Source organism: Alternaria dauci, chromosome 4 (assembly GCF_042100115.1).
Source record: "Alternaria dauci strain A2016 chromosome 4, whole genome shotgun sequence".
NCBI classification, from domain to species: Eukaryota; Fungi; Ascomycota; class Dothideomycetes; order Pleosporales; family Pleosporaceae; genus Alternaria; species Alternaria dauci.
This window is the reverse complement of record NC_091275.1, coordinates 1,750,966-1,767,586: the sequence shown is the minus strand read 5'-3', so window position 1 is coordinate 1,767,586 and position 16,621 is coordinate 1,750,966. Positions and strand designations below refer to the sequence as shown.

Below are 16,621 nucleotides of genomic sequence, written 5' to 3'. Positions count from 1 at the left end.
GGTGACCTCGTCCCTTAGCTTATCATCAACATTACATCCAAACGTTTCCTCCTTAGATGCAAGTAGACATATCTCAAGTCCACATCTAGCATCACGTTACTTCGCCTTTCCCGCTATCATACACAACCAGTCCAGCAATATGTCAGAACAACGCAATATCGTCATTGTTGGCGCGTCAGGTGCTGGCCTCCGGGCAACGCATTACATCCTCAAGCACATTCTGCCTGCTTTGAAGGCCAGGAATGATGCCAAGTACCATGTCTACAACATCTCGCCATCTTCACAGTGGTACTTCAGGGTTGCCTCACCACGCGTGGCAGCTTCTACCGAGCGCATGTCGGCGGACAAGGTCTTGTTTGACCTGCACGAGGGCTTCAAGCAATACTCCAAGGACGACTTTACCTTCATCGAAGCCTCCGCCACTGGCCTCGAGCTATCAGCGCGGCGTGTGCTATTTCGCAGCAACAAAGGACTCGACGATGAATCGCTGAGCTACCATGCCCTCATCGTTGCTACAGGAAGTAAGACCTACTTCCAAGCTTTCTCGATGAGTGCCGATGCTCGAAGCACCCTCGACGCAATTAGCTCGACAAATAATCAGGTCAAGACAGCGAAGAAGATTGTGATTGTCGGTGGTGGTCCAACAGGAGTTGAATTCGCGGGCGAAGTTGCCGAGCATCGTAACGGCAAGCCAGGATGGTTCAGCAAGGTGCAGCCGAACGTCGAAGTCACCTTGATCACATCGGACAAGCAGCTTCTTCCCAGCCTCCGCCCTGCAATCGCCAAAACTGCAGAACAAAAGCTCAGCGCGCTTGGTGTAAAGGTCGTCTATAACACGCGAGTCACCGACTCAACACAGACGGAAGACGGTCGCATATCGCTCACTCTCAAGAACGGTGATAAGCTCCAAGCAGATCTCTACGTTCCTGCATATGGTGTTGAACCAAACTCGGCTTGGCTCCCAGCACAAGTCCTCAACGAAAAAGGTTACTTGGTTACCAACAGTTCCACCCTCCGCGTTGACATTGCAGGCCCTCGCGTCTATGGATTCGGCGACATTGCATCCTACTCGCGCAACAACTTCTGGGACATCATCTCGGCTCTGCCTGTTCTAGTCACCAACCTCAAGCGCGACCTGCTCTCCTTCAACGCCATGCTCCCTGAAGAGAAGCCCAAGGGTCAAGATAGAGTGTTTACGCCTGATACGAGAGAGTCCATGGTTGTGCCAATTGGAAGCGGAGGCGGCGTTGGGGCTATTATGGGATGGAGGGTACCATCGGTTTTTGTATGGATGCTCAAGGGGAGGGATTTTATGTTGGGCATGAGTGGGCTACCGACACTGCACGGTGAGAATGTTAAGAAGGAGGTCAAGTGGACGAAGGAGGAGGCTGCTATCTGATGAGCAGTGTTATTGTTGCTGGGACCTGTTTCTTGTGTGTCACGTAGCCTGCGATGTTTCTTGTTTGTTTGCCTTTTCGTCTGTAGAACCCTAGTAATATGATTCATACTTGCCACAGTGGCATGCTTCTCATACGTACAATTTTTGAAGGTGTTTGGAGAGACGGACGTATAATCATGTTGTCGTGGAGAATGAAGGTTGGTGCGGAGAAGGATGCAACGCGATTGGTGTTTGGAGCTCGTTCCACACCACGGCGCGCTCCGCGTCGACATCACTCCTTTCCATCCTTGCACCCCCCCACGTACACGGCCCAAATGCGGGGCGAGTGAGAGATCAAATGGATTTCGTACGTCTCTGCACCGGTTGAGGGGCGATATCAAGACTGACTGCAGCAAAGTGGGTGAGGTTACTCGGCGGCTCGTCCCAGAAGAAGAAGCAGGCCGCGCCGAACAACCCCCAACAGCGGCTGGCACGCTTCCGGCAGCGATACAACCAGATACTGGTATGGCTGCGTCGCTACCAAGAGAGGCCCGGCATCTGACGCGCTGCAGCAAACATGGCAAAAGTCGACCAACCTCGCCAACGACCGCGAAGCCCTGGGCAATATCCGGCGCGGCTTCCAGGCGCTTACAGCCATCCTCAGCGACGAGTCCCGTTCGCCGGCGCCGCACATGTGCCTCCAGTTCTCCGCCGCCCAACAGATTTACACGGCAATCTCCAAGATCGCTGCGACGGCACACGACGAGGGCACCGTTAGGGACGCCGTGGCCTTCTACAATGCCCTCATCGACAGCGAAGAGGAGGATTTTCTCGAAAACGACGTCTTTGCCGTGTCGCTGATGAACTTCATCGACCGCACAATCGGATCGGGAAGCATGGGCATCGGAGAAGATATCGAGGCCGACATCGTAGAGCTGCTGTTTGGCATCGCGGCCAAGATCAGGCTGCAGCCCGAGATCCTGCATGTCTGGTTCACCACCACGTCTGCCGATGGCGAGGGACGGCTGCTGAACCAAAAGACCGATTTCGCCGGCGTCACCCAGAAAGAGGACTTTCCGCTGTGCTATCAGCTCATCGACCATGTCCACCACGAAGGCCGTATCGGAGACTTTGCACGCACTGGCTTGCTCTACATATTCGAGTCTGCATCTAGGTCAATGGACCTGGAACAATGGATCGTCAACAGTGATCTGCCTACGCTCATGGCAACTGGATTGGGAGCGTTGTACAGTCAGATGAGCAGGCATGACACCATCCATCTTCATGGCCACGGAGCTAACATTGACCAGGAAATTGTCAATACTCCACCCTGCGCATAACCTACCTCCTGTCCTACTGCTCTCCGACTACACCGAGATGCAGCCCAACCCACAAGCAGAAAACTTCTTTACCCCTGATTTCCAGAGTCATCTTCTGACATTCCTGTCATATCTTGCCTTCTGGCAAGATGTGCTTGAGCACTGCAGATCCCTCGACGTTCGAGTTACGTTGATCGATCACTTCCAGGCTTTGTTCCTCCAGCAGCTCTTGTGCGTCTGGGCTCGTGTATCTTTAGTCCGTACATAGCTGACTCCCTGCAGATATCCTTCGCTACTTGAGTCGTCTGACGCTGATGGTGGCTCGTCTGTGGCAGTACTCACGTATCTTCGTCATATTCTGGATGCGCTCGATCATCCAGAGCTTGTCCATATGATGCTGCAGTATCTACTCGCTCTCCAGGACTACGCATCTTCAAAGACACCACGGTCACCTGCAGCTGTCAAACGGCGCCAGTCGCTTATGCTCCTTACCGCCTCCGACAAGGACGACGATAAGCTGAACCCGTCCTTGTTCAACCTCGTCGACCTCGTACTAGGTAGCACAGCGTCGCGTAATCCACAGACAGTCATTGCGGCGTTGAAGCTGACCAATGTCATATTGAGCAAAAGCCATGGATACGCTCTCGGATCTCTAGTCAAGGTGATGAACGTGCACCACAAAGAGCACAACCGAACTGTCGGATCCTTGAACAAGGAGCTTGAGTTGTATTTGAATCTCGCTATCGACCTCGCTGGCATGGACGGTGTCGATGAGGCGTATGAGAGCTACCTTAAGGATACTCTGAGCCTATTGGAGACGCACCCTTGCTCGTTGAAGACCATCGCCTTACCCACGACGTCTTCAAAGACTCCAGGGTACTTTGATTCCACTGAAGCCGCAACAAGAGAGGTCGACCCGCACCAACTGCTTCCAGAAGATCCGCTTTTCCAGTCTCTCATGGAACTACTGCTGAGATTCCTGACGAACGACGTCGAGACAAACCTAGCACTTACTGAAGCAATCATTACGCTTGGCACCTGCTCCCAGCTCCGTCTAGAAGGATGGTTATCCGTGGATCCCGCCGACTACCATTTTGATAGCGACAGTCCCGAAGTTGAATCGTTCACGAATGACAATCTGCGCGCCATGTTCCTGGCTGAGAGGTTCCCAACATGGGAATCCTCTGCTACTCCTCAGCTATTCGCATGCCTGAAACAACTCCAGGCGCAAGTTGACGCCCTGCGTCGTGACATCAAGGATTGGGATGAGCACGTTGCCAGTCGGAAGAACGCTTTCCGCTTTCACCAAGATGTCGTGGAGGAGTCGAAATTGTCAACACCGCAATCGAAGCCCGCGCGAGGTCCTTCGGACATCCCAGCTGGTTCATGGACGCCGCAGATACCACAACATGTACGCAACCAGCCAACAATACCTTCAAGGGCGCAGTCTCCCAGAGGTAGGAAAGAAACGCTTTCCGAGGCCAGACACACCCCAGGCGCATCGCCCGCACCATCGAGATATGGGGGCCAGACACTTGTCGGTTCACCCGCGCGTGCCTCGTCCCCTATGTCATCAGCATACGCGGTCCAACAACCTTCGTTGATGTCAGATGTCGACGCTAGCATATCGCAGATCAGGATGAGTCAGTTCGGCAAGAGACGTGTTCGCTTCCGCCAACCGGCTGGATCGAAGGAGGTTGAAGTCATGCTATCGAAGTTTCAGCCGCCACCCAAGGAGCCCTCCGACGACGACGCGATGGCTGGCGCTGAGAGTGCTGAAGAAGACGATATTCGAGAAGCGAGCTTGCTACATATCATCACGAACGTAGTTATACTGCAGAACTTTGTACTAGAACTTGTCGCGTTGATGCAGGTCAGGTCGAGTTTGTTCAACGAGGTCAGGTTTATCTGAGTGTAGGCCTCGGCTAGAGGGCGTGGATGTAGTACGAATATACCCATTTCATCTGTCTCTCAACGCGACCCGGATAACACAAGATAGAAGAGTGATTCGTTATCCAGGCACGTCCCGAGGTATCTTCGCGCACGTGCAGGTCGGCCGTCTTCGGAAGGGACCTGCAGCGGAGAGTTTCCGACAGCCCCTCCCACGTCATCTTCCACACTGTCACATGTCCATCATTCCACCCCTCATCCACGAACAGACGCCTACCTACGCGAGCTCGTGAAAGCGCGAACCCGATTTTACACGAGGCCCGAAATTTGACACAACTCCAGTATTTCATGTGCCCATCATCCCAAGCAGGTCATGATGAACGGCCAAATGCTTGGACAAATGGGCAACGGTGGCTCGGTAACGTAATTCCACCAGCCGATCGCCGGCCAAACGACATCAGCGCACCGGAGCTTCCGCTCGTCCACCAAAGGCGAAATCCGGGGTATGCCAAGGTACCCCGATATTTGCCAGATGCCAGACAAACGCGTGCCAGTTCACACTAATGACACGCGGTCTGGGCTCACGCAAGGGCCGAGGCTGGCGGAGCAAATGGGTGTCTGTCCTCACACCCGCGGGTAGGCAGGCTTCTGATCAGTCATGGTCTGAATATGACTGACGAATTTCCTTGCGCTCATATTTTTCTTTGCTTTCCTAAACTTCCTTTCAAGTCTTTTCCTTGATACCCATTGCGCGGTTGCTGTTTTTGAGGAGCGCTCCTCCTCTGTCGTCATATCGAAAAGCCGAGGTTTTGACCACGCGCTGTAGCTCCCATTTTCAAAACTGGGGTACAGCTCAGGATTGCTCCTTCCGCGTCATAACTTCGTGTAACCGCACGTGCTCAAGCTTCGGGTGCTCTTTGGTCTCTATTTCGCGCAACAACAATCCTCTTGAGCTCTTGAGCTCTTGAGCTACAACTCTACACAGCATGTCCGCAAAATCGGTGCAAGGGCCTGGCGGCAAGAAGCCTGCGTCGGCGGCTACAAACTTGATCGGTAAGTCCCTGGAAGTGGATTCGGAGGGTATGCGATCGCAACAACAGAATGCTGACCCAACGGTGAAGCCGGTGGTGGTGCTGGAATGATGGAGGCACTCGCGTGCCATCCTCTGGGTACGTTTCCAATTTCCTGTGCCAGCACCGCAGGCGCGCTGACACTAATTTGGGATTAGACACAATCAAAGTCCGAATGCAACTGTCAAGACGAGCTCGCGCACCAGGAGTACGTTCAGACGCACATCTTCGCCATTTACATGCGCTATCCAGAATGTCACTGATCTAATCATGGTGTAGGCGAAGAAGCGCGGTTTCATCACGACCGGAGCCGAGATTGTAAAGAGAGAGACAGCATTGGGTCTATATAAGGGATTAGGCGCCGTGCTCACAGGCATTGTTCCGAAGATGGCTATACGATTCACGAGTTACGAATGGTACAAGCAAATGTTGGCAGACAAAGAGGGCAACGTCGCGTCCAAGTCAACATTCATGGGTATGTGCTACAATCTTGGAAAGCGCACGACGTATATGGGGGCTTTCACTACGAGAGAGCCAACTGAAGCAAGACTATATTCTAACACTTTACAGCCGGTCTCGCCGCTGGTATCACGGAAGCCGTCCTTGTCGTCACACCGATGGAGGTTGTCAAGATTCGTCTACAGGCACAGCATCACTCGATGGCTGACCCACTCGATATACCCAAGTACCGAAACGCTGCCCACGCCATGTACACTGTCATAAAGGAAGAGGGTGCTGGCGCATTATGGCGTGGCGTCTCGCTCACAGCATTGCGCCAGGGAACAAACCAAGCGGCAAACTTCACTGCATACTCGGAGCTGAGGGCGCAGTTACAGAAGTACCATGGCACTACGGACCTGCCGGGTTACGAGACGAGTCTGATTGGGTTGATCAGTGGTGCCGTTGGTCCATTCACGAACGCGCCGATCGATACTATCAAGACGAGGTTACAGAAGACACCTGCGGAAGCAGGTCAAAGTGCTGTCCAGCGGATAGTAAACATTGCAAAGTGAGTCTCGAACGCATCTCAAGTTTATGAGTGTTACCTGACCATCTACAGCGACATGTGGAAGCAGGAAGGTGTACGTAGTTTCTACAAAGGTATCACACCGCGTGTCATGCGAGTCGCTCCCGGCCAAGCTGTCACTTTTACCGTATACGAGTATTTGAAGGGTGTGTTGGAGAAGGGAAGAGAGATGCTCCCTGGTGGGGCATATGAGGAGTGAGCGGTGGTTGCATCTTATGGTCCAATGGAAAGCGCTTCCTGACACTCACGGGCTCTTTTGGATAACATAATTCAGCCTACAAATGCATATGAAGTCCAACAACGTGTACAAGTCAAAGGTGCGAGATCAGAAATCAGGCGTGAAGGTACAGGCAGAGCCGCCAAGGTGCATCGGCCTCCCCGCCCACTTGCCCCACTATAGGACAGCATCACCGCTGGTTCAACGTCAGTGTAAACATTGAAATCTGTCCCTCCAACAAAACTACAGTCTACACTGTGGACTACTACAACAGCCACATAGGATACTACAGTAAAGACTTGCAAAGATGCAGTCCGGTATCTCCGGTAACGATGCCGCGTCCAGCCCTCACAACCCCGCTAACACGGCCCCATAGCTTCCCAGGAGCTCAAGTCTGCCCTCGGCAGCCTCATAACGTCGACCTCGCAACGCGGTATCATAGCCACAATCCAGAAGGAAACCATTGTCCCCAGCGGCACAATATCCTCGTCATCCTCGACCTTCAATGCCGACCTCGCGAACCTCCAATCCCACATCCAACCCAATGCCGCCCTCTACATCCTCCTCCGCCGCGCCGACTCGCTCGCTTCGCCCGACAAGTCCCTCGTAGCCGTGACCTACGTCCCCAATGCCGCGCCCGTACGTCAAAAAATGCTCTTCGCGTCCACACGCCTCACACTCGTGCGTGAGTTAGGCGGAGAACACTTTGCCGAAAGCGTCTTTACAACAGAAGCTTCCGAGCTCACATCAGAAGGCTGGGAGAAGCACGTGGCGCATACAGAGTCGGAAAACCCGCTGACGGCGGAAGAACAATCGCTGCAGGATATCAAGGCTGCTGAGGCGCTGGAGAGCAGGGGGACGCGCGGTCAGGGCCTGGCCCAGGGAGGCAGGATTGCCATTCGTGCTGGGGACGAGATTGGCAGTGCGCTGAAGAAGCTAGGCCAAGGGGGAACTGATAATCTCGTGCAGTTGCGCATGAACGGCTCGAATGAGACGCTCGAATTGGTTTCTTCGTCGTCTGCAACGCCTTCTACCATCTCCCAGGCTATCGATGCAAAGGAGCCGCGGTATTCCTTCTACCGCCATGACGACTCTGCTACGAGCATCGTATTCATATCGACGTGTCCTAGCGGAGCAAAGATCAGGGAGAGGATGTTGTATGCGGCGAGTAGGGGTAACGTCGTCAGTCTGGCGCAGAATGAGGGCGGGTTGAAGGTGGAGAAGAAGATTGAGGCGACAGATCCCGAGGAGATTACTGAGCAGATCATCTTGGATGAGTTCAAGGTGGAGAAGAAGGAGGAGAGCAAAGGCTTTGCTAAGCCGAAGAGACCCGGAAGGCGGTAACTGGCATAGTAAGGATACTACAAACTAGGAAAATGAAGGACGAGAAAACACCCGTCATCCGAGGCATACATGTCAAATGACATTGGATATCTTCTGCGTGCAATAGAAGCTCTCCTGATAACATGCTGTTGTCTAGTCATCTCCATTCCTCAAGAAACCCCGGTTGCCATGCGGTCTCCTCTCCATCTTCTTTCCGAACCTGACACCGGGCTTCCCACGTGTCTTCTCTACTTCACGACCCTTTAGCCAGTGTTCGCGCACATTCTTTGTATTCCTGTTGACCTTGGGCGGCAGCACCTTGTTCTGCTGAGCCAAGACGGCTACACTGAGCTTGCCCTTCTTTACATCCTTGACCGGCTTGTCGACGCGCTCGAGGAACTTGATATGGTGGTTGAGTTTTTCCTTCCTGAGCTCTTCTTCCGTCTTTCCGCGGCGCTCGGGTGGCGGTGTAGGAGGACGTTGGTCGTCGATGGTTTCGAGGAGGGAAGCAGGTAGTAGACCGTTGGATACATCAATGTCCATACGCGACGTGGTTTCAGGCTCTTCATCGTCCGCGTTAGCAGCGGCCTTTGCTTTCTTGGCAGCATTCTTTGCCAGCTTCTTTGCCTTCTTCTCCTCACGCTCGCGCTTTGCAGCTTGTTGGGCAGCGATGAGTTCTTCACGCGCTTGTCGCTTCGCCCGTTCTTTTGCTTGTTGGGCTTTTTGTGCGCGATCAGTTTCGGCTTGCACAGCTTGTGCCTTAGAACTCGCAGCGGCTGTTGTGACCACTTCGGGTGCTTCGTCATCCGAATCGCTAGCTGCATCTTCATCCACTTGACTTGTTTGGGGAGTAGGCTCTTCGAGTCGCTTATTGCTCTGCCTGTCCACGACGAGCGAGTCTTGTGCTTCTGCAGGCTCCTCGCTACCAAAACGCTTGTGCGCTTTCTGGGGCTGTGCAGCAGGAAGAGCGTGATCTTGCGAGGATATCGGGGCAGCGTTGCTTTCGTACGAGGACGTTGGAATTTCTTCGGGGAATTTGGACGGTGTCTCTACGACCTTCTTGGGGCGCCCCCTAGCCTTCTTCGCTGACGTGGATGCGGGTGTCTGACCATTTGCCGTCTTGGCCTTTGGTGTAGGTGATCCTTCAGGCTGCTGCTTAAATGTCGTAGCGGGTGTCGCATATACAGATCCAGAGCCAGACTGCTGCTGCGCGGGTGTGTAGAAAGACGGGTTTTGTAGAGTCGCTGGAGCCTCATCCTTGCTCTCCCCAAAGCTGTCTGTAGCCGTAGAGTCGTCCGGTGACTTTCTGCTGACTACAACGTGAGGGCTGGTTCGACGTCGGAGTGGTGCAAGGCCGTCTTGTTTGGGGGTCTGGGGGTCTTCTGGTGCAGGCGCGGCGGTGGCGGTGGTGTCAGAGGTATTGTCTGCAGACTCTTGCGATGGCTCTTGCGATGGCTCTTGCGAAGGCGCATCCGCCTCAGACGCCTTTTTGACAGTCTTCTTCTTGGACGAGGATGCAGGCGCAGACTTCCTCTGCCTCTTTGCTTGTGTCGGTGTGTCTAGCGACTCGAGTTCTCGCTTTCCTGCTGCTCTCCTCGTTGAGCTGCGCGGTGTTGGTGCCGGCGTTGACGCGCCTGGCGTTTCCGTTCCGCCTCGTGTAGTGACCATTGCGACTGTGTTTCCGTTGTCTTGAATGGGTCGTGTACGAACCGCGACTGTGCTCGTTGTTGCTGGGTCGTGGTTCGTTCGCGACATGCAAAAAGATTCTGGCGTGCCAAGATTTCGCGGCCATTGCGGACCTCCGAGGCTAACCACGGCCACCATGTGGTGCATTCACTCTCCCATCCTCCGCAGCCCGTTCCATCGGATACATAGTCACCATGTCGTCGTCCCGAATAGCCTCACGCTCAGCGAGAGCAATTGCGAGTTTGGAACCTTGCTTGGTGTGCCAATCACGTCAATTCACTCTGGCCATTCGCCGCAATGCCACAAGGTATCCAACGTCTTCGTGTGGCTTTGCAGAAAGCATGCGAGTCCAGAGCTATGCTACCAAGCAAAGAATCGATGCTCCGAGGCTGCGCGCTGATGTCGATGCACGCGCCCGACTCGGCTTTTACAGTCTGACAAAGCAGCAAGGCATACACAAAATAGAGCCTCGTACTGCCATGAGCATCTATGATGATTTCGTTGCGCACAAGAATACCATGTCCCATGGCAAAAACGTCTCGCGCATAGTAAGCAGTGGGTGTCATGCCAATACTTGCATCCGTAGATGTTACTGACCCCAGCAGAGTACAACGTATCGCTAAACGATGTAGCCTCTCTGGCAATCATCACTTTCAAGATACCCGATCTTAGCGATGCCGCGAAAAGAGCTCAGTTGCCTCCAAGTCAACACAAGAATACCGCTGGATTGCTGCTCCAGGGATGTGCACAGAATGGAGACCCTCTAGCGATAGCACACATTTTGACCGCCGTCTATCTTGGTGGCTCAGGTCATACTTCTGCCCAAGAGATCGCAAGACTATTCCCAAAGCAGGAAATAGCTCAGTATCGCCAGTCCCTCGACGCGATCAACCTACAGTCCCTAGAAAAAGATCCTGGCTTGGTTCTGGAAATTTCAACTCTACGAGGACTCTTCCTGGAGCAAGCGGGACAAAAGCAGGAAGCCAGGAAAGCATACCAACAAGTCATCACGACTGCAGCTCTCAAATATCAGCCGGGACAATCAGCACATGCAATGAAACTGCCTCTCATAGCACCATGGAATGCGCTTGGCGATCTTCTCAAGGCAGACAAGGACCCAAAGGTGCAAGCAGAAGCCAAGTTTTACTTTCAAAAGGGCGCTCTTGAAGGCGATGATCCACTGTCATACTATGAACTTGCAGCATTCGAGCCGAGAACAAGTGAAAAGTGGTTGCAATATACCAGCAAAGCTGCAGCGTCCGGCCATGAGCAAGCAATACTAAATCTTACCAACTTCTACCAAGAAGTAGCGTCAGCAGACTCCCCTATTCTGAAAAGCGACAGCATACGTAAAGCGCTCAACTGGGTGCTAACCTGGAAACGAGGCAGCACTGCGGCGTTGGCGCGAGAGTGGCAACAAGTCGCGTCTGTCATCGGCCACAAGCCTTCAATGTTGCAGCTTGCGGATTACTATGACTCCATTGGTAACAATGAACAAGCTAGGAGATATTTGCGTCAGATAATAGAGACTCCGAGCATGACCAATCAGAAAGAAGAGTCGTCGCAGCTCCTGCAGGTCGCGAGGAAGCGACTTGCTGGAGTCCGGTAGCACCGCATCCTAGCTCAATCTTGATACATGTCCAGGGGTATAGATATGTGTGTAGAAATACATTTCGGTCATATTCTCTACAAAACGACTATCTCCGGATCTACACCGAACTACCCCGCCTCGGCAGATGAGATACTGGCCTTCCTTATCTGGCACTCTGATAGTGGCCACACCATTTGATGGCTGCTGGGAGACTTGGATCATTCCTGGTTGTTTCAGTACTTATTGGACACAAGTCTCGAAATCTGCTGTCACGTTGCGCACATGCTCCAACGTTCAAAATCCACGTCGAACGCCTAAACCTATCATATCGGCAATCCTTACAGCTATGTCTTCTACAATACCAATGGAATCACACCGCAAAGCCTTAATAGGCTCACCTTCAAATTTCTGGTCACATTCTTCCAAAGATGGCTTTGACCTCACTCATCCGTCCATACATTCGTCGCCGGTTTCTGGTCCTACACATGTCATACAGACATCGACTGAGCCTATTACCATCGACCCGTCCAAGTCCGCCCTTGTTATTATTGACATGCAAAACTTCTTCCTCTCTGAAGCCTTCGGTCGCGACCAGAAAGGCCCTGGACATGCCGCTTGCGAACAGTTGGTCACACATGCCATACCAGCAGCACGGAAAGCCGGCATCAGAGTGATATGGGTGAACTGGGGGCTTACGGAAGAGGAAGTCGAAAGCATGCCACCGGCAGTGAAGCGCGCATTTGGTTTCTTTTCCATCCCCGCGGACGCCTACTTTAAAGCTGACGACGCTTTTGGCCATCACGATGAGAGTGTCAGCGTGGACCGCCATGGCAAGCAAAATCAGTCCTACTACCGTGGAATTGGGGCAGACTGCGGGACTCTCAAGTTTCCGGATGGAAAAGTTGTACAGGGAGGTAGACTACTTATGCGCGATTCCTGGAACGCCGCACTCCAACCTCCACTCGACGCCATATTCACTGAAGGCAGCAAGTTGGAGAGTAAACCTGATGTCTGGATACACAAGAACAGAATGAGTGGAATGTGGGGTGCAACGACGCCTCTCAAAGAGTTTCTCGACAAAGAGGGTATCAGAACGTTATTCTTTACAGGTGTCAACACGGATCAGGTAAAGTGCGCCTGTACGAAATGCATATGAGACATACGCTGACTTTGTATCTCCACATGTGCAGTGTGTAGGAGGTACGCTAACAGATGCATTCAGCAATGGATATGATTGTGTACTTTTGGGTGATGGCTGCGGGACTACGACGCCAGAATATGCGCAACAGTGTTGGGAGTACAATGCCGCTAGGACCTTTGGGTTTTGTGCGAGTTGTAAACAGTTTGCCGAGGGGGTAGCTGGTTCTTGAACATATAGTCGAGGTGCATTAGTACCTAGGTATTCTCAAATGCACTAGCCTTCCTCCTAGCATCATCAGTACTCATGCAAAACAACCCTGATGGTAAGAGCGGTTTCACGACCGTGAACTGAGCAAAAACAGAACGAATTGGACGTCATGGAATGCATGGGCAAGAAGTTGTTGCAATGTAGATTGCGTGTGCCTCTATATGACGCCGATCCCCGCCAAGGCCGCCGCGGACATCGGAAAAAGCCTCGGCTAAGCATCGCGAACGCAAGGACGAGCTCCGATGCTATCCCCCACCCTGGTTCTTCGACATCATCACCTGTGATACTCCAAAACATTGCGCTGCCAGGTGTTGAGGAAGTTAGTTACACACAATGTCAGGATTGAGGATATTAGTACCCGTTAAGCGGGTCATTGACTATGCGGTACGTTCATTGACCCAACTTTTCAAACATGACCGCCGAACGCTCGAACAGCCGACTTGGCGATCTGAACGATGACTTCCAAAGACGAGACGCTTAGGACCATGAGCACATAAATCCCCATGGCTGGTGGTATGCTAACATCATGATAAGGTCAAGCCCCGCGTAAACCGCGCCCAAACCGCCGTAGAAACCGCAAACGTAAAACATTCAATGAACCCTTTTGACGAACTCTCCATCGAAGAAGCGGTCCGCATGCGCGAAAAGAAGGCCCACCATGCCAACGCCCCCAACGTAGAAGAGATTGTCGCCTTCTCCGCGGGAGTCGCCAAATCCCAAGATATTCTCCGCACAGCCATGGCTATGGGCGCAGACCGAGGCATACACGTAGTTGTAGAGGAAAAGGATGCCCTGGAACCCCTCGGTGTCGCGAAGCTGCTGCGGAAGGTAGTGGATGAGCAAAAGAGCAATTTGGTCATCCTAGGGAAACAAGCCATCGACGACGATGCCGGCCAAACAGGACAAATGCTCGCAGGCTTGCTGAACTGGCCCCAGGCAACCCAAGCCTCCAAAGTCACAATCAACGACCAAACTGTCGAAGTCGTACAAGAAGTCGATGGTGGTGTTCAAACCATCAAGGCCAAGCTGCCCATGGTCATCACTACGGACCTGCGCCTCAACGAACCCCGATATGCCAGTTTACCCAATATTATGAAGGCGAAGAAGAAGAAACTGGACAAGAAGAGTCTCAGCGACTACGGACTAGACACCGAGATCAGGCTGAAAACAGTCAAGGTTACCGAGCCCCCACCACGGAAGGGTGGTGTCAAGGTTGAAGATGTAGACGGTATGATCAGCAAGTTGAAGGAGTTGGGTGCCTTGTAAGAAGTTTGGCTATCCAAAGACGATATGAAAAGATACAAGATACAAACAAAGTAAAACACTCCACACAGTGTTCAAGCAATTACCCCTAACCACCTGGCCCTGTGATCATGTCATCATTCCTTTCTCCTCTTTTTATCCCATCCCGGCTATCACTGCGACTATTCGAAAAGACATTACAGCATTCACTACTACTATCTGCCATTGATGTAATCTGCCTATGTCCCAAGTCCTACAGGAACCACGTCCCACCAATACCTAGTCATGATGCTCCTCGTCCCATCATCGAGCGTCATCGGTTTGTGTACAATGTAGAAGATGCTATCCAGCAAGTTATCGTTTGAGTCCGCATCATTCCACAGAGACTTTGGAGCTCCGACTACCCTAATGTCTACTTCTTTGAGCTCGTCTACATGCTTCCTGGCTTCTTCCACTCGATGCTGCAGGGCGACGTCTTTGATGTGACTATGACCAGCAATACGAACTTCTTCTTCGCAAGATGTGCTATGGACTAGCTTAGTCTTCCACCGTGAGCCGTCTGCAGCTTCCAGTTCTACCACCTCGTACATGCTCCCTGACTCTTCGGGCTGGAGGAAAGACTTGTTCTGCGCGGTTGTTTCCACCCAGCTAAATCTAGGTTTCTTAAATTTGCCACCGTTTTGTTTCTGCTGAGCCGTGCGGAGGTGAAGCTCGCATCTGAGAACTATGTAGATGATGTTGGTAGCCATTGTTATTCAAAGTGGAAGGAATATCAAAGAAGTGATTTTGCATGGCTTGTATCAGCTTTAAATCTCAACGTTGATTGCCAACGAACCCGCTGATACTGGTCGCGTGGGGAAGCCATGGCCATTAAGGATGCCCAAGCTTACGAAGACTGTGCAGCAAAGAAGCTCAAGAAGCTTCCTGTAGTGAGACCACCAACAAGCGCCAAGGACATGAAACTTCCTGCTGCCTCGAGTTCTTCCGGTTCAACCCACTCCGCAAAACCCATCATGCAGTTGCTTCCCAAGTAGCCATTTGTTATGCCAAACAGTAGCTGCAAAACGAACAAATAGAAGAAATCGGAGTTGACGGCGGCGCCCTTTCCACCGATATTGCAGAGAAAGTACAAGGGTATGAAGAGTACGCGCGCAATCGACAAGAAGAACAAGAGGCGTGGGCGATGGGTAAGACGCAAGGCAGGTAGAGCGGGCCCTACTCGGCCCATTAGGTCACCAAGGTTCCAGAAGAAAAAGCCTAGAGGTATAAAAGCTGCGGGTTGGAAAAGACGAGGTGCAGTTGAAGGGTCGCGTACGCTCAGTATCTGTGGCGTGAAGACTGGAAAGAACATGGTAACTGCGAAGGTAAGAAAGACGGCGCCGGCAAGCCAAAATAGCTTCCTGAGCAATCTCGTCAGTGGTATGCTCTTGCGCTCGCTGTGAGCCGGGTCGTGTTCCGGTCCTTGCTGGAATGAAGCGTGCGACATGCGCTGCTTGGAGCTAGCCCGAGAGAGGAGGTAGAAGAATGCTACCAGGGTTGCAGCAGAGACAGTGGTAGCGGTCAGGAAGTAGATGAAGGCAGATGTGCTTGACTCTTGCGGTGCTCCATGCGTGTGCTGCTTCTTCGGCACGGATAGGACGGATATAATCTGGGTGATGGAAGGTAGGACACCGGCGATGCCCTGGCCAGACATGATTCCTTGGGTATATTCTTCTCTTCCAAAGCCCGATACGTATGCGAAGACACCGTTCTGACAGAGTCCTGTCGCCAGGCTAGCGCTCAAGACCATGACCATGAGGAAGGCAAAGTAGACACCAACGGATATGTTCAAGAAGAACTTTGTGGATATAGCGAGCAATGTGAAGACGACGGCGTTCAAGGCGAGGGATGCGACGATACGCTTGGGGTAGTTGGCACGGGCCTGGAGCTTGGTCAAGACCATCATGGAGCCTAGGTTGCCTACGGTGGAGACACATAGAATGGAAGACTGGAAGTTGCGGAGGAGGTTATCGTTGGACTCGAAGCGTCGCTGAAAGTACGGGGCTGCTGCTAAGAACATGTTCCTGGTGCAGTCAGTATTGAGTGCGCTGTGGTGTCGGGGTTACCAACCAAGCCCAGAGCATAGATACGCCCAGGAGCGTGAAGACGGCATAGTCGGTCCACGAGAATGCGTGGTGCTCTGCTTCGATATGCTCACCGTCTGGCCGTTCAGAGCCTCCTTGTAGCGGTTCATACGAGGCTGACGAGTTCTCGCGCTCAAATATCTGCCGTATCCGATTCATGATAGTAAGCGTCGTCGCGTTTGAGGGATGCTCGGGGGAGGTGTATTGCGGAACTGTGGGTTTATTGGTACACGTCTACGAGAAAAGGGCTTCTTTAAGAGGGATGCTGGGGCTGTACGGGTGGGCACAGGCAGACATGTTCAAGCCGTGTGGGTACAAGGTAAGACTCATGATCATATCGCGTGGGT

General features: G+C 52.7%; 7 protein-coding genes across 7 annotated transcripts; 5 read left to right on the top strand and 2 right to left on the bottom strand.

Moving 5' to 3' along the window:
• Positions 1-139: 139 nt before the first annotated feature.
• Positions 140-1,399, top strand: ACET3X_005132 (uncharacterized protein; the record flags this gene model as incomplete). Its single annotated transcript, XM_069451303.1, has 1 exon — positions 140-1,399. The coding sequence occupies one exon, from the start codon at positions 140-142 to the stop codon at positions 1,397-1,399; it is 1,260 nt and encodes a 419-aa protein (XP_069307176.1).
• A 337-nt stretch (positions 1,400-1,736) lies between these two features.
• Positions 1,737-4,609, top strand: ACET3X_005131 (uncharacterized protein; the record flags this gene model as incomplete). Its single annotated transcript, XM_069451302.1, has 5 exons — positions 1,737-1,745; positions 1,797-1,901; positions 1,951-2,642; positions 2,689-2,928; positions 2,980-4,609. The coding sequence occupies 5 exons, from the start codon at positions 1,737-1,739 to the stop codon at positions 4,607-4,609; spliced, it is 2,676 nt and encodes an 891-aa protein (XP_069307175.1).
• A 964-nt stretch (positions 4,610-5,573) lies between these two features.
• Positions 5,574-6,883, top strand: ACET3X_005130 (uncharacterized protein; the record flags this gene model as incomplete). The annotated part of the gene is made up of 6 exons (XM_069451301.1): positions 5,574-5,640; positions 5,709-5,756; positions 5,816-5,865; positions 5,937-6,132; positions 6,228-6,666; positions 6,718-6,883. The coding sequence occupies 6 exons, from the start codon at positions 5,574-5,576 to the stop codon at positions 6,881-6,883; spliced, it is 966 nt and encodes a 321-aa protein (XP_069307174.1).
• Positions 6,884-7,208: 325 nt separating this feature from the next.
• ACET3X_005129 (uncharacterized protein) lies at positions 7,209-8,245 on the top strand (the record flags this gene model as incomplete). The annotated part of the gene is made up of 2 exons (XM_069451300.1): positions 7,209-7,227; positions 7,278-8,245. 2 exons carry the CDS (start codon positions 7,209-7,211, stop codon positions 8,243-8,245), a joined length of 987 nt encoding a protein of 328 aa, XP_069307173.1.
• Positions 8,246-8,377: 132 nt separating this feature from the next.
• On the bottom strand, positions 8,378-9,892 carry ACET3X_005128 (uncharacterized protein; the record flags this gene model as incomplete). Its single annotated transcript, XM_069451299.1, has 1 exon — positions 8,378-9,892. The coding sequence occupies one exon, from the start codon at positions 9,890-9,892 to the stop codon at positions 8,378-8,380; it is 1,515 nt and encodes a 504-aa protein (XP_069307172.1).
• A 497-nt stretch (positions 9,893-10,389) lies between these two features.
• Positions 10,390-14,175, top strand: ACET3X_005127 (uncharacterized protein; the record flags this gene model as incomplete). The annotated part of the gene is made up of 6 exons (XM_069451298.1): positions 10,390-10,465; positions 10,516-11,394; positions 11,894-12,627; positions 12,692-12,701; positions 13,250-13,293; positions 13,444-14,175. The coding sequence occupies 6 exons, from the start codon at positions 10,390-10,392 to the stop codon at positions 14,173-14,175; spliced, it is 2,475 nt and encodes an 824-aa protein (XP_069307171.1).
• Positions 14,176-15,037: 862 nt separating this feature from the next.
• On the bottom strand, positions 15,038-16,606 carry ACET3X_005126 (uncharacterized protein; the record flags this gene model as incomplete). Its single annotated transcript, XM_069451297.1, has 2 exons — positions 16,261-16,606; positions 15,038-16,214 (listed from the first exon to the last, which is right to left on the bottom strand). The coding sequence occupies exons 1-2, from the start codon at positions 16,431-16,433 to the stop codon at positions 15,038-15,040; spliced, it is 1,350 nt and encodes a 449-aa protein (XP_069307170.1). The 5' UTR covers positions 16,434-16,606.
• Between the last annotated feature and the right edge of the window lie 15 nt (positions 16,607-16,621).